This window comes from Anastrepha ludens, chromosome 5 (genome assembly GCF_028408465.1).
Source record: "Anastrepha ludens isolate Willacy chromosome 5, idAnaLude1.1, whole genome shotgun sequence".
NCBI classification, from domain to species: domain Eukaryota; kingdom Metazoa; phylum Arthropoda; class Insecta; order Diptera; family Tephritidae; genus Anastrepha; species Anastrepha ludens.
Genome location: NC_071501.1, coordinates 75,081,261 through 75,098,347, shown reverse-complemented (window position 1 = coordinate 75,098,347; position 17,087 = coordinate 75,081,261). Strand labels below are relative to the sequence as shown.

General features: G+C 36.3%; 2 protein-coding genes across 2 annotated transcripts in view; one reads left to right on the top strand and one right to left on the bottom strand.

Moving 5' to 3' along the window:
• Window positions 1-2,906: 2,906 nt before the first annotated feature.
• LOC128863889 (uncharacterized) lies at window positions 2,907-5,236 on the top strand. The gene has a single exon (XM_054103293.1). The coding sequence runs from the start codon at window positions 2,952-2,954 to the stop codon at window positions 5,205-5,207; it is 2,256 nt and encodes a 751-aa protein (XP_053959268.1). The 5' UTR covers window positions 2,907-2,951; the 3' UTR covers window positions 5,208-5,236.
• Window positions 5,237-11,922: 6,686 nt separating this feature from the next.
• Window positions 11,923-17,087, bottom strand: part of LOC128863466 (uncharacterized) — a 54,714-nt gene continuing 49,549 nt past the window's right edge. Inside the window, exons 3-4 of the mRNA XM_054102631.1 lie at window positions 13,339-13,726; window positions 11,923-13,171 (exon numbers count right to left, since the gene is read on the bottom strand). Of these exons, the coding sequence (XP_053958606.1) occupies window positions 13,000-13,171; window positions 13,339-13,726 (560 nt within the window). The 3' untranslated portion in view covers window positions 11,923-12,999. The remainder of the gene's footprint in view (window positions 13,172-13,338; window positions 13,727-17,087) is intronic.

Below are 17,087 nucleotides of genomic sequence, written 5' to 3'. Positions count from 1 at the left end.
ATATAATAATTCAACAGTCTTCAAACTTTCCAGATTTTTACCAGAAGTTGTGGGAAAAACACAAACAATATTATCTAAGTCTGGCGAAAGCTAGACAGCGGCAGATAAAATGCTATCCTCATCCTGCAAACAAGATGTACACAGCGAATCGTTGATGATGCCTATGCTGACGATAAGTTGTTCCCATGGGATCTAAGTCTTATCAGAGCTCGCCAATTTATCAGCTAGCACGTTGTTTTGAAAGTCTCAATCCACCTTGCCATTTACATTCCTCAACAACTTTCAAAGAGTGGTTTCTAGAACCTTTCGAGTAGCTTTTCTGTCACTGAATAACCTGATTTTACGTGTTCTCCACCTTTCGCCAATGATTCAGTCTGCTACTTTCGTGTTGCCAGGACTACTGTCTGAAGTACTCATTCATTTTATTTTCAAACTCAATATTCGAGATTTATTACGATGCCCCACCTCTCCTCCATACTTTATAAGAATGTCAAATTGTAAAAGGTCTTTCCTCATTATATTTTCCAACTACTGCCAATTTGATATTTTTTAACTGGACTATAATTTAAAGTTGGCAAAACTTCAATTAAAAAATTAGTATCTTTTAATAGTCCCGCATTTTATTTAGGCTCCCTGCCTAATCAAAATACTGCAAACAATAAACTCTTTAATATAGTAGGGCGCTAGACATTTCGAAATAATCCTTGATTTAAAATTTTTGCTTGTAAAATAAATTGAAATTGAAATTTTGTGAAATTAAAAAGTAAACTATAAACCCATTTTGTTAATTGACTTATGAATGACACGCTAGTGGCAGAAGTTTAATCGACATTACTATCATACATTACTTATTTTTTAGGATTCATCTAAACGGCTCTGTTTGTATGCGTGGAAAATGTACAAAGTATATACGCATGGAATATTTATTGGTATTTTAATGAACGCAGCTTCGCCCACAGTTGTGGTTAAAAAACAATTCCAATAAAGAATTTTAAAACTACGAAAGGAAAACAAACTACGAAATTTCTTTGTTCTTATTGCAAATGGAAGAGTTAATTGTCGAGAGGTGAAAGGTATGCATAAATATTAGAGATTTATAAAAATATGCGTTAATTTGTTTTGAGAATAAATATTTACAAGAAAATAGGCGTAATTGCATTATTTGCTTATTTTTACTTGACGGCCTGTTGAAATAAAATACCAAAGGCTAACTAGAAGCAGGAGGCGGTCTTGCAACTTTCTTTACACTGAGCCGTTGGGTTAAGCTTTTTGTGATCCAGGAGCTCTAGTGAAATTTTCTTGTTGGATCTTTTGAGCTGCGTTGTTCTCTCCCTGAAAAATCTCTTTTACACAACTTAATCTTAGAATGAAGTCATGGAAATTGGTTTTCAGGTCAAAGCTATTTAATACTATACCTTTCAACTATTGGGCAAAATATTATTTTGCTACTCTACCTAGCTTTCGTGTTCATCATCAAATGGAGGGACCTTGTATAGTTTTATGCTACCTCCGAACGGAAGATAGTGTTTTCATGGCAGAAATTCACCCATACGTTTATAATTTTTGTCTAGTATTTCATGTTTACGATCCTACCAAATGAAATCACCCATCAACCCTTTTGTCTACGGCCCGAATCCATAATCTTAAACCACTACATATAGAGGGTGATCAATTTAGAGGTATCGGATTTTAAATTGAAATAAAACAACGAAAATTTTAATTGATTAGGCAATCTTTATTATTTTTGTGTAGAGCCTTTCATGGCATTTATTTTATTTAATCCCTTTTAAGATAATCCCTTTCAAATGTTGACCGCAACTGCGCCGTAATTCGTCCATCCGTAAATACCAATTTTGAATGACTCGTGGAGAGCTTTGGTCGGTATCTTGTGAATAACATTAGGAATGTTCGTTGCCAATGCCTCAATCGAAGTTGGTTTATCCAAAAAGCATTTAGACTTTACATACCCCCACAAATAAAAGTCCAAAGGTGGGATATCACACGATCTTATCAAGATAAATTGTTCACCGAAACGACGTCGCAGTAAATCAATTGTTTCACGGGCTGTCTGGTAGTATGACAAGTAGCGCCGTCTTGTTGGAACTTGTTGTGGAGATCGCGGTCACTATCAAAAAGTCGTTTATCATAGCGCGGTAGTATTCGCCATTCACTGCATCGTCTTTGAAGAAATGTGTGAGACACTCATCCCGAATAGCAAATAGGCAACGGAATTTAATTTTATATTTACAATTCGTATATTTCACAAAAACAAAAAACCAAAAAAAAAAAAATTGCACAATCGCAAAGACACTTAGTTCAAGTAAATTTTATGTTGTTCAAACAAGTACAAGAACAAAGCAATGAGTTCGGTGTGTAAACATGCGCCACAGTCAGTCTAATTGACCGGAAACTTTGGCGTACGCAAAGGTGCGACTATTCGACTTGTTGTTGTAGTTGTTGCAGTTGCTGTAATTTGTACATTTTCCCCACTTTTAATCTTACTTTTGAACTTAGCTACGACAAAAGTTAGTGATGAAATAAAAAGACCGCTTTTGTTGTGGTCGAACAGCAAACTAATAGAGAGAGAGAAAAAAACATAGTACAAACGAACAAATTGTTTAAAATAAAATTTTGTGTATTTGCATTTTTTTACTTTTTATTGTGAAGAAATCAAACATTTAGTCTCATTCGGCATTTCGCACCTTTTGCTGTTTTGCTTACACGCAACAACATATGCGTTGACAGATATCGGATCTGAGCTAAGCTCAAGCGACCGCGACATCAGCGAAAATTGGTTGTGAGATAAGTTGGTTGGCGGCAATTGTACTTGAAAGCGCCACTTGACGCTTCAGTTGCAACCGAGTTTGCATTTAAAAAGGTTCGATTGGCGATAGTGCGGGTGCGCATTCGGTTTACTATTTCAAATTAATTATATACGAGTAATACCTTCCATGTTGCTAAAGCCGCACCGCATCCTTGAAGTACGGCGCGTACTACTCATACTCGGATTGTTCTGCCTGGTGAGCAGCGCGACGCATGATGAGTTGCCACAGTGCGGTTTATCGGGCGTTTATAAGACACGCCAAAGTGTTGTAGAATCACCGAATTATCCGAATAATTATCCAACAAACACCTGTTGGGATTACGTTATCCGTTCGCCGTATCGTTGCCCAACAAAATTTCATATACAATTTTTAGATTTTCACCTCGAATCGTCGGAAAATTGCACAAATGATTACTTAGCAATAGGCCTTGAGAACGATGGCGATGATATGGATCTGCTCTGTGGCCAAGTTATTGGCATTAAAAAGTACCACACACCAGATGGTATACTTCGACTACGTTTCTTGTCTGACGACTCACCTTGGTCGACTGCCAGGGGTTTCAAATTGCTAATCACCCGTTTGGCTTGCGAACGCGAAGACTACTTGCGCGAGATGCTGGACGGCAATGATGAGGATACAGAGGAGTTGTCGGCACCTTCTTTGGAGTTTAAGCCACCACAAGCCACATTACCCCAATTATTTCGAAATTGGACGCAAGTTGAGCAACACCTACCATATCCCACACAGCCGTTATTTGGTTGGAATTTGCCTGAACATTTGCCTCTGCCACCACCGCCACCGGTGCCTGGGAGTTTGTATGCGCCACTGCCATCAAATCAACCACTTTCTCAAAATATTGGGAATAATAAGCCATGCATACAGGATCAAGTGTTAGTAAAGCCGCCATATCTTCAATATCTACGATATCCAGCGTTGGGCTACAGAAGCAATGAATCGCAGAAACCGGTGAGTGCTGATCAATATGTGGGTGTTTGGCCATCAGGAGCGCAGAGTGGACAGCAAGCACGAGTGCCAGATCAGGCGTTAAAAACTGAACCTTTGCTTAAGGCTGTGAATGAGGTGCAACCGCGCCAACAATTCCTAGGCACACAATTCAGTGATGGATCGCAGTTTACTGGCGGGCCAACATTGAGTCCGCAGTATGGTGGTGTTCCATTTGTGGGCTCGCAATTTGGCGTTGCGACAGCGCCAATCGCACCGCTTAGTGGCACTCAAGCCACGGGTGCAATCACAGCGGCACCCCCACAACAATGCTGCACTTCATCTTTCCATCAAAAGCGTTTCTACCTTTCCAGCCCGGGTTTTCCACGTACAGCCTTCACTTCACTCCTGCCTACACAGCAACGTGATTGTCAATTCGGACTGGAGAAACATGCGGATAACATCTGCCGTCTACGCGTTGAATTCAAATTCTTCGACTTTGGTCAATCCTATGCGGGCACCGGGGATGTGCATGGAAATGTTAATATAGCGATTAGTACCACTAAAGATGTTTGCACCGAGGACTTTATTGAGATAAGCGGCGAACGTTTTTGCGGCTGTCGCACCGGTTATATTTATACGAGTCCTTGGGGATTGGGTACAAAGCAGATACGTATGCGTATGGGCTATTCGGGCATACCATCGAGTGGTTTCTTGCTTGAGATCTATCAAGAGGAATGTCAAGAGACTGCCTTTATAAAGCCGGAACGGCCCGCGCAGGATGCGTTAAGTACTGGAGCGCAGCAAGCCGGCATTGCGCAAGGGAATGCGAATGTTGGGCAACAAAATATTGTTGGTACGCAAAATGCTCTTAACCCGACGCAACCAACCATTTTCAGCCAGCATCAGTTGCCATCGTATCAGCAACCACCCTACTTTACGCAGCCACCGCAAGGAAATCTACCTCTAGATCTACCTTATCGTCACTTGCAAACCGCAAATTTCAATCCCTTCTTGGTGGCACAGCAGCAGCAGCAGCAGCAACAACAACTGTGGCCTTCAACAATACAGCCACCACCATTTACCGCCTTGCCCAATACTTTACCGCCTTTGGGATCACCACTACCCTTTTATCGTCATGCCAGAACTTCGGACTTTGCGCTTGCAGCAAGTACACATCAACCGATGACGGTTGTGGAAACTAATTCTACACGAAAAGAATACTACTACTTTGATGGTGACGAAGCATTCGGGCATTCGCGTGCGAACGATGAACCAGACGATTTGGATCGCAACGGTGTTGCGCCTGCAGCGACGGTGCGCGATCGTTGTAGTTTCTCGACAATGGATGCGTTGCGCTTGACAGTGGATTCATTGTGGATAACCAAGCCCACTTGTTATGCACCGTTGCGCAGTTGGTTTAGTAACATTTTTGGCTGAGAAAAGATCGACAGTTGAGTTTGTATGTAATGAAGAGATTATCAAAAAATAAACTAAGAAACATAAAAACAGAATTTAAATAGAAACCCGAAACTGAGCAGCTCGAATTAAGACACAACTGCTACCTAAATATATGCAGTTATAGGTTGCAGTTGTGTGTTAATTCGAGCTGCTCAGTTTTGGGCTTTTTTCACATATAAACAAGATAAAAAAACTATATTTTTTGGAAAAAATTACTTATCGCGCCAAAGTGTGAATTTGTGGTAGATGCATCAACACCATTTAGATGAGTAAGAAAAACTAAACACTAGCGGGGTGTGGCTTCGAAAAACAAACATACATATACACGCACATATGTATGTACATGGGAACTTATAATAAATTCGCATTCAAGCCTTGTGTAAAAAACTGTTTATCTTCGCTTAAACTAAGCAACTTTTGTTTGTTTGCTCTTTGTTTGTATGTATGTGTGTGTGCATACTTTTAAACGAAAGTGAAAATCATGCTAAATGCTGATTATCTCACGCAGCTCTCTATGTTAAGCCTTTTAAGCCTGTTAAGCTTTGATCTTTCATTTCGTATTCTCGCCTAATACATTTTCGGTTTCTGTTTACCAACTAATGCTGTACGTGTTGACCTGGAAATATTCCATTTAACTGTTTTGTTGACTTTTTGACATAATTTCGTTATTAAAGTTTTGGGGAGCACTGAAATTTGTAACAAAAAACCTACATGCGCATGTGGGAACGTTAGGGTGTATCACTCTGTTACAAAAAAAAATCTGTACTCTTCACCGTAATCATAAAATTTATTATGTCTTAAGACTGCTGTCAAAATATTTCGGAAAATTATTAAGATTTATGTGAGCTGATCGCATTTGAAAATATTTATCCTAAAAAATTGATTTTTTATACAGGATTATGCATTTTTTTATATGGTGAAAACGCCAAAAATTAATAGTATTTTGTAGTCACTTCAAATTTTCACTTTACTGAAATTTAATAGGCTATATGGTAAAACTACCTACCCACAAAAAATCTAGAAATTCTTATTGAAAAGTTGAATATCTTGATGAAGTTTTAAAAAATAAATAAAAATAAAAAATTTGTACATAGTTTGAAACTTTGCTTTACATGGTTTTTTTGTATTACGAATTATAGTTTTATAAAATAAAAGCGATGAGTTTATAATTTTGCAACGGGGTATATATGAGAAGAAATCATGGGGAATCGAATCAATAGTGGTTAGGGCAAGTAAATAAAATCAGTTTTTAAAAATATTTTTTTTAAAAACCATCTGAGGTAATAGCTTTTAAGCTCAAAATCTGCGTAAAAATGTTTAAAACTTTGTCAAAGGGATACAAAATATTATGAGATTTTTATTAAATTTTTGATTTCGTTTTGGAAGATTGGTTTAAGGAAAACTTGAACAATTTTGATTGATTTAGACTTCTAAGGTATCATTAGAAAGCTATTTCCCACCCGGTAAGTTTTTGGGAACATTAATCCTTGTACATTACAATTTTTGTCTGCAAATATCAGTACGCTTCCCTTCCGTTGATAATTTTATTTAAAGATTTTTATGCTGACTTCTAAACTTAAACACCTTTAAGGGCATGAAACCCAAAATGAAAAGTTTTTTCTAGTAATGGTTGTCCCTAGGCAAGCAATGGCAAATTTTCAAGTGTATTTCTGCCATGAAAAAGTTTCTCATAAAAAACCATCTACTGGTTGGAGACGGCATTAAACTGTAGGCCCCTCTATTTGTTGAAAAACATCAAGGCGGGTATCACAAATAGGAGTAGGAGCTCGACCCAACACCCTAAAAGCGGGAATTATATATTTATGTATAAAAAACATCGATTTTTAGAGATATTTGCAAATCAGTCCAGCTCACGTAAATCTAAATAATTTTCCGCGATATTTTGGCGGTAATCAGAGGTAATTTTTTCCAAAGAAATATTTTTAAAAACTATTTCATTTATACAAAATTCGATTTTTGGAGATATTTGCAAATCGTTTCAGCTCACGTAAAACTTAATAATTTTCCAAAATAATTTTGGGGTAGTTAGAGGTTTTTTAAAAAAAAAATATTTTCGAATTTCTTTTATAAGAAACTCGATTTTTGGAGATAAATTTTAGAAATATTTTAGAGTAAAGCTGAAAAAATATATATAAATAATATAGTTTGTGATTCCGGTAGAAAAATCGTAATTTTATTTAGTGTATCACCCTAATGTATATTATTAATGTACACAAATTTGTGTGTGATTCAATTGTGTTTTTGTTTTCGAAAAACTAAAAGATCATATAAAATTAAAAGTACTGTTTGCCAAGAACACCTTGAGCTACATATGCATAATTATATGAATATATATTAAATATTTATGCCCAGTAGTGAAATCTACTAATTTTTAAACTAGTTCACTTACCACCAGCTTGCCTTACACCTGTATTAGTTCGGTTTCTATTTTTTTCAAAGCTACCAACTGGTATTTTTAAGTTGGTGATGTCCGAAACGCCCTATAAAGGGGTTTTCAATAAGGGCGGGTAGATGTTGAAATGGAATAAAATGGCGTTTGCTGTGTGGCACGTAACGCCGTCCTGCTGGAACCACATGTCGTCTAGGTCCATATGGTTCAATATGGGCCATAAGAAATTGGAAGGGCCACCACGTCTACCGAAAAATGGGCGCAATGCGCACAACGTTTGCGTTAATGAACACTCATTTTGATAATAAAGTTTTATCATTTGAACGAGCTGTTCAATCGTGTAACTTGCCATGATGGTTTGGCGTAAACAACTGAATAATAAACAAAAGATTTGACAGATTTCACCAAAACAAACTGGCTGCCACAGGGCGCCAAAATCGACCCGCGCCAATTGAAAAACGTTTGCGTTAATGAACACTCATTTTGATAATAAAGTTTTATCATTTGAACGAGCTGTTCAATCGTGTAACTTGCCATGATGATTTGTCATAAACAACTGAATAATAAACAAAAGATTTGACAGATGTCACCAAAACAAAATGGCTGCCACAGGGCGCCAAAATCGACCCGCGCCATTTGAAAAACCCTTTACTTCAGCATCATACCGTTTAATGAACGTAAATTCATGCACACTAGAGTAAAATTAGTTGATACATTAGTTCATAGGAACCAAAAAAAGCAGGCGATTTACTCCATAAACATTTATATTCGTTTAATACTCCTTAACATTTGAAGCATTCTTATCTACAATGTAATTGGTCATTTTGCAACTGGTACAGTTACTGTCTCTTTTGAACTAGTTTGCCTACTTCATTAAAATAAAAGTTCATGAACTAGAGAATATTTGCTGAGTAGTTTGGCTTTTAACTGCATATTATATGTGCACATAGGTGTGCTTGCATTTATATGTGTAAGTGAGCGCATATGACAGTCGAAGAGTTATGTCGCGCATAAGGCAGGTAATACAATAAAATCAGTTATACTATTATTGCTATTTTAACCTGCATTCACATACATATATTTCTATAAAGAAGCACAAATAATTTTCAACTATTTTATGGCAATAGCGCTAATTTTTGAAACTTATTTGTCACAATGGTGTTCTATTGTCTCTCAAACCATGGCAACAATAAAGTTGATTCTATTTGTGGTACTTGTAAAAAATATACTCGTATGTATGGATTTGAAGAAAGATGCCGATATTTGTTCCTCAGGGGCTATGGGAAAAAGTACCTACTTGGCTATGTGATATATTGTACCATTTATTTTTTAAATATGAATTAGTACCGGCGGTATACTTATGAAACCGGAATTTAAAAAAATGTATATTACTTTTATAATCCGAAAATGTTTCTAATATTTTATTCATAGTAGTGGCTATTGTGAGGCAAACTGTTTTCCAATATTAACCCTTATACAACTGCCGTGCCCTTTTACCATTTTCACTTTTGTAACACTTCGTTTAACATTTACTTATGCTAAGCTGATGTGAAGCACATTACAAAAACCAAAATTGATACGAAACGTTTTAATAGGGGGTTTCTGTGCTTAGAACAGTTTTACGGGTAAGTGTTAAGTTTTTAAATTTACAAATTTTTTCACATATAGTGCTCATTTTCCTAACCTTTAAGGACACAATTAAAAAAATAAGTGTATATATATGTATATATTTAGTCCTGCCATAAGTTCTGTTACAAGTTAAGTTCGTGTAGATATGAAATTATAATACTTTTTTTAAGGAAGTTAGTTGTATTTAATCATGCAAAAACGATAAGCCCATTTAGCTTTTGCAGCACGCATGGTTTCCATGGATGTTGACGTCGCAGCTCGAACCAAAGATTGTTAGAGTCTCCAAATTTATGTGAGGTCTTCGACAGACCATGTTTTCCAATTCTGACTACAAACTGTACTCCAATCTTCTGTAGCTATGAATCCTGGAATATTGTTTTTTAGCCACTGCTGTGTGGTTTTTGCATTATGGGCTGGAGCGGAATCGTGCTGGAAGATCCAACACTCTTCATTGAAGAGAGTATTGCTCAACTTCTTCACCACTTCTTCTTAGACATACTCCTGGTACACTTTTGCGCCGGTCGTAACCCCTTTTTCGCAGAATTGAAGAGATGTAACGCCGTTACAAGACACTTCCCACCAAACTATCACGGAGGCTGGATGATGGATGCTAAACCCTTGGAACAACTTTTTTTGCGGCTTTTGAAGTTTTAGCATAGATTTTGTCGTTTTGCTTATTAAAAACTTCATTAACAGTGAACATTTTCTCATGTTTCATATTTCATATTTCAGGGTCGTTGACCGCGTGCCACCGAAGAAGCTGCTTGTATTTGTCGTGCCTAATATTCTTCAAGAGCTTTGTCCAAAAATGGCGAAAGGCTTTAATGTGGAGATCCTCGCTAATCAGTCTGAACTCGATCTGGTCGATACATTCATTTCCCTGAACATGGTTTTCTGCTTTCTAAGAGGATTTCTTCGAAATCTCTTTCGTACGACTTTTATGGCTGCACTGGTTCGAACTACGCGAGGACGACCACTAATTTTTCTGTCGGTCACTTCAGACGTTTGGGGAAAACGATTGATCGCGCGGTAAACAAACATTTTCGAAATATTAAGTTTTTCAGCAATTCGTAAATATCAATTCCACTTTTCCCACCCTTATGTAATGCAATTACTGCACTGCGATTTTCCTTAACTCCCCACTCCATTACTCGCTGTATGCATTGTAAAATTTGCCACAGAATTTATGGCAAGACTTGGTATATTTGTTGATAAATTTTAGAGTGTTTATTAGCGAAAAAATGGTAAGTACGGCAATAGGAATAAAAAGGACAAGAATATGAATCAAGTTCTTGAAAACGTTTGTTTAACTTTCAAATTATCAGTGCGCTATTAGATTAGAAGCGCATTTAGAAAATATACGTAGTTTTATCATCACTTTTTTCGTATAATTCCAATTTGTGAAAACAACAACAGAAAAAAATAATGCTTCAAGCTCATAATATGTTTAGAATAAACAGAAGAAATCTAAGCCAAGTGCTTTGCAAACTCAAAGTTTTCCGTGAGTTTGCAGTTTTTGGTATACAAACAACAATGCGCAGCTGTTGGTTAAATAAAAGGGTTTTTTAGCTGCGTGAGAACTATCGATATCGATAACTATGGTTTGCCAGCAGAGAATGGTAAACTATGTTGACATTTCTGTTCACTAAAGTTTGGTAAGTCATCATGAATCGTTTAATGCTAGAACAACGCTTTCAAATTGTGGAAAGTTGAAAAATCACCCCGTGAAAAATCTTCTCTTAAATAGAGAGCCCGCCGTTTTTGGTTCTCAGTGTAGTTCAGACTATGAATATTTTTTTTTATTATTACCTTAGTTTCATATTATTCTTATAACGTTACCTTACCTCAAGAAATTAAAGAAAAAATTGTCACTCACCAACTCATTGGACTACGGCGGCCGCTCATATTATTAATCCCTCGCAATTTTACACTGGCACCGCCTTTAGTATGCACTTTACATAATCCGATAAGTGTGCAACACGGCGGCCGCCGCAGCCGAATGGCTTGGTAAGTGACTACCATTCGGAATTCAGAGAGAAAGTAGGTTCGAATCTCGGTGAAATACCAAAATTAAGAAAAACATTTTTCTAATAGCGGTCGCCCCTCGGCAGGCAATGGCAAACCTCCGAGTGTATTTCTGCCATGAAAAAGCTCCTCATAAAAATATCTGCCTTTCGGAATCGGCTTAAAACTGTAGGTCTCTCCATTTGTGGAACAACATCAAGGCGCACACCACAAATAGGAGAAGGAGCTCGGCCAAACACCCAAAATGGGTGTACGCCTTCCGCTAGATGAGCGTGTTTGGCCACTGCCGTGAGAATTTGCTTTACGAAATGTATTAAAGGAAATCGGGTTCGATTCTGTCTTAGGATTGCGCTCTTACAAAACGGCTGAACAATTCTTTATCTCAGAAAAGTTTATTTCTTTCCATTGTAATAATTTCAAGTGTAATAATTTCACATTTACTTGATGAACCTAAAGTGCCTTCCCCTGGCGATTTCGTTACAATACTCGTACATACACGCATATGCAGCTGCCAGTGCGTAGAATTAATTAAATACAATTAGTCAACACACAGGCTGACATATCGACAAATGTACATATGCATAAGTAAAAGTACATATGTATGTGGGTAGTTATCAGTAAGTATTTATTAAATATGTACAATTTCTAATTAAATTTTAAATTACAAGACTTCATTTCGTATGCTTTATAATCTGCTGTAATTTATTTTTAATTTTATATCTTAGGTGGTATGTATATATGTATATTTATATGCATTTATTTGAACTGAACAATTAGATTACTCGCAATTAGTTATGTAGATAGGCGTAGAGGAACGAAAAAACAAGAATTGATATGATTTTTTCCACACCTGTGATTGTAGCAGCTTTCTTTTACATTTCCAGTGTGTTCAAGTAGGTGCGTGTGTATGTGTATACGTATGCGTTAGCGATTAAAATTTTTCTGTTAAGATTCATTGACAAGTTCAGCCAAATTCAGTTAGTTTAAAAGACAACTACGACATTTATATTTACAAATTTGTTTTGGGTTTTGATGCAGGCAATTAAATTGTAAATTGTTTGTTCTTGTTTACTTTTTATTTGTGCAATTCATTTTAATGTTGTACATACATATATTTGTATAGTGCTTAATATTATTGCTACGAAAAAACTCCAAATTATATATGTACATAAATTTCAAAGGTTCATCTCCAAAAATTTATTTATATATATTTTACTGGTATGCAACACATCCATTATATGACTGCTAATACTAATATATTTATATATATATATTTTAAATACAGTTGTCTCACAATGTTTTACAATAGCTGCCTGCTGTAGGATACCGTATTTGATTGAAATACTATTTTAGTGAAAAGTAATTTTTATTTTAATTTTATGCTTAAATTTTACGCAAAAAGTTTACCAAGCTGCATAAAGGGCCTACAATTCTTATATTTCTCCATGATCTCTGTAATTAATATTTTACAAATTTTCTGCTTTAATTTATTTCGGTTTACATAAATATTTTTGGTTTGGATTTTTTTTTTTCAAATCCCACTAAAATTTTGTAAATAATTGCTTCAACCTTCTGTTTTAGTTTTTTGCTTTCCTGCTTCTTCTTCCTCTTCATTACTTTTGACCTAAAATATTTATTCGTTCTTGATTTCCAGCCATCTTCCTTCATAGTTAGTTGTTTACGTTGCGACATTTCGACTTCATCAATTTAACCCAGAAAACGTATGTTGGTGAAAATTGCCTTGGCGGGACGTTTGCGATTGCAGAAATTCACGGTTTTGCTATGATTGCCTTTACGATTTTCATGTAGATTCATCAGCAACTTAAAGACATCCTCCTTGGTGGGTGTGCAAGCATAACGCAACTCTGGCTCATAGGTGCTAAAAGGCGCAGCAGTGAACAAAACACAAAGAGAGAGAGAGAGAAAGCGCGCGAATGTAAGCACGTTAATCAAGTGTTTAGGTGGATTGAGTTTATTGAAATTGATTTAGCAATCTTTCATAAATAAATAAGACATTTTCAATTTGGAACTTGGCTCCCTTCCTACCTGCGATTCCTGTTGTGCCTCTTCCATGGGTAGCGACGATAGTAACGGGAACGTTTGGCCACACCAGTACCAACTCCGCCTAACTGATATGCCATGTTGTTGTTGTTAACATCAGCGTCTTCTTCGGAGTGCTCCTCCTCATCCTCCTCCACATAAATGACTGGCAATGTTTGTAAATTTGGGTCCTCAAGCATTTTCATTAACAATGACGATTTCGTAACAATTTCCTGTTCAGCACGCAAATCATTTTCTAATTTACGTAACATTTCGTATTTGTTTGCCACTTCCAGTTCGTTAAATACTGTATCAGCATAATCGGGATCTTCAGGCAGTGTGCCTAATTCGTGTCCATTGGCAGCCATTTCGGCATTTAAGGCGCGTAGTAACTCTATGGGAGGTGGGAGAGAAAAGAGAGCGGGAGAAGAAAAATATGTCAGAAATGAGTTGCAGGAAGAAGTGAAAACAAAGGTAATGGAATCAGCAGCTAACGCTTTATCAGTAAAATTTTTAATATTTTTTAATATAACAACAAAATAATATAAGATCCAGAATTCTTTTCTTCATTTTCTTCATGAACTTATGGTCCAATCAGGCTGCAAGGTGACACATATCGTTTTAGATACAACTCTGAACTTGAGCACTTCATTCAATGACAAAACATCACACATATATAAATCATTACGTCATAAATCATAAAATACATAAACGATTGCGCTGACTTAGACACATAGAAAGAATGTCACATCAAAGAGCGCCAAAACCAGAATCAAGAAATAACCGCATGAGAAGCGAACTTGGCAAGGGCAGACCAAAGAAAAGATGGGTAAATGCAGTTATCGATGACCTCAAAGATATAAACGTGCAAAATTGATGGCGCTTAGTAGAGCATCGAGTAATCTGGAGAAAGATAGTTGCGGAAGCAGTGGTCCATCCAGGACTGTCATGCTAAGGAAGAACAATAAGAATTTGATTTAAAGTAGAGCAATTGTGCCCTAAGTTCCATTAAGCAAAAATATTTTTCAAAATTAATGCTATGGGATTTGGTTAACATCTGTAATTGTGATCAAAAATGAAAACGGAATTGCTTGTGTTTTTTAAAATCTTCACTTGTTATTTTAAATAAATTTCGAAAAGACCGCTGAAGTTGATTTTTGCGCTTCAAAATGGTCGGACTTTCCAGAAGATTACCAGGAAAAGAAAATTTTAAATGCCAACACGATTTTTGTGACATTTCAAACACCCTCTTTATTACACTAAAATTAAGAGAACTATAAAATGGCATGCTGGAAATATTTCGAAAATTTTTGCTTAAAGAGTTTGAAATTTTAATTAAATTTGTTGGAGTTTTTTTAGTTCCTACAAAGTTTGAAACTTGGATTCATATGGTTTTTTTTAACTAGTATAATGAACTATACACGTATTTTCCTAACAATATTATTAAAGTTAAATAAGAAACAAATAAATTGTCAAAACTTGTCGATAAACCCCTGTGCTAAAGTTATGAAGCTCACTTTAGCCATACGTGCAAATACACAAACAGTAATCAAAAAACATCGTGAAAGTAACGCACACATCGTTACGGAATACGAAGTTAGTTAACATTTTGTTGTTATAGCGACGAGGAAATTAACAGCGTCACTCGATTGAACATACTGTTAAGTAACAGAGGCAGCGCTTCTGCTTCGCTAGTCAACAAAAAGCAGCACATAAGCTTGTGCATTCCCGAACATAGCCATACAACAACAATACTCTTAATACAACAGATTTATGCCGATGGTATTTCCAATTTTCGAAATGATCGCTGATCGTTATGCTCTTGAAAACGTTTAGAAAAGCCACAAGATCGCCCCAAAAAAGAAAATTTTGAAAACCAACACGATTTTGACGGCACTTCAAGCTTGCACTTTATGGAGTCAGATAGCATCTGTCATCTGATAGTATACTCGAACTTTCTGAAAGTTCTGCTTAAAAAGTTTGAAATTTTAATGAAATTTTGTTGAACTGTTTTGTCAATTTGCCAAAGTTTGAAGCTTGGGTTCATATATTGGGTTTTATGTCTAGTAGAATGAACAATATTTTCATTAAAAAGCTATTTTAATTAAATTGTTAAATCTTTTCAATAAATCCCTGTGCTATAGTTACATATGAAACCCGCTTTAATCATACACGCAAATATACACACAGTAAGCACAAAATATCGGGAAAAATATGATGTTAGCTAACATTTTGTTGTTATAGCGACGGGGATATTAACAACGCAGCAAAGAGAAAATTCTGCTAAGTAACAGAGGCAATGTCGCTTGCTTCGTTAGTCAACATGCATCTTCTGTATACTGTTTATTCTGTTTTAGCACCTAGCATATAAAATGGTTACCCAGAACCCCGTGCGCAACTTTCCTTCGATGATTTGCTATATATGATTGTAGCGGTAAGCGCATGTCAAAAAGCACATTGTGCGATATCCATTAAATAACATAAATAAATGAAATCGAGCCATAGGTGACTGTTATCACACGAAATTAAAGTATTTGAGATATGAAAAAGTTGCTCTCCAGCAAATAACGCACGCTCGCTCCCGGGTCACAAAAAAGTCATAGATATACTTAAAAAGCCTAAAAAGGGAGCTCTTAGAGTTCGTACTCTTCTGACGTTGCTCTTTCCGAATGTCGCTTGTTTCTTTCGAAGGTACATGGTTTGGCTGGTCAGCATTTCGACTCTTATATTTGAAGAAGACAAGAAATTGATCGATTCATGGATCATCTCAAAAGACGAATAACTCTTAAGATACATAATTAGTACGCCACCCGAAAGAGGGTAAAAAGTAATATTAAACGACGGACAGTAGGTAGATGAAATGGCCGAAGTATGATATTTGTGTGGCACTCCTCAAGTAGCATTAAAGCGACCTCCAACGGCCAGATATCTACAGCTAACCAGAGCTGCTGAAGTAATGGAGAATGTTGATGGAATTTAGGTTAGAGCATTGCCCAAGAAGGGAGCATCCTGTAATGGGGATTAAATGGTAAACCTAGCTTTTCTGAGTGTGTGCCGAATATCCAAAAGTTTGGAAATTTAGTGGCGGTGAGTACCCAGAACTTTCTGAATGCTGCGACTACTGTACTGGGGCCAAACGGTTTTCGAAATAGCTCACGAATAATTTTATTTTTATTATTAAACTTTATTTTATCTTCTGTCTATACTATTGTAATAATTCATAGAAGACATTTTACAAATATTTAATTACACTTAAAAGTGCCTGTGATTTTAGGTATGTGTGTTTAAAGGTATATTTCCTGTGAAATATCCTTTCAAGTAAATAAATTCAACATTTTATACGTAGCCCTTAGACGACCTGAATCGGTTTTCAACTAAAAAAAGATACAAGTTTGTGACCCCTTCCTGGCGAGCTCATCAACAATTTTATTTCTTTCTATGTTCTCATGCCCTGGAACCCAGATCAGAGAAATGTTAGCTGCACACGCAAGAGATTTGATCTCTGAACTTCTTACAGGAGTTGACCAGTTTCGGTCGGTACTATGGCGTCAAAAAATAGATTGATTCATGGATCATCTTAACAGGTGAATATTTCTTACGATACAGAATTTGTACGCTACCCGAAAGAGTGTAAAAAGTACTTCGAAATGTAAATAAGCAATCACTTTTTAAAACAATGCCCTCAATTTTGAGAAAAATCCTCAGACAAATCAGAAGTCTGTGGCAGAAGTTTATTACGAGTACTACCTCAGTTT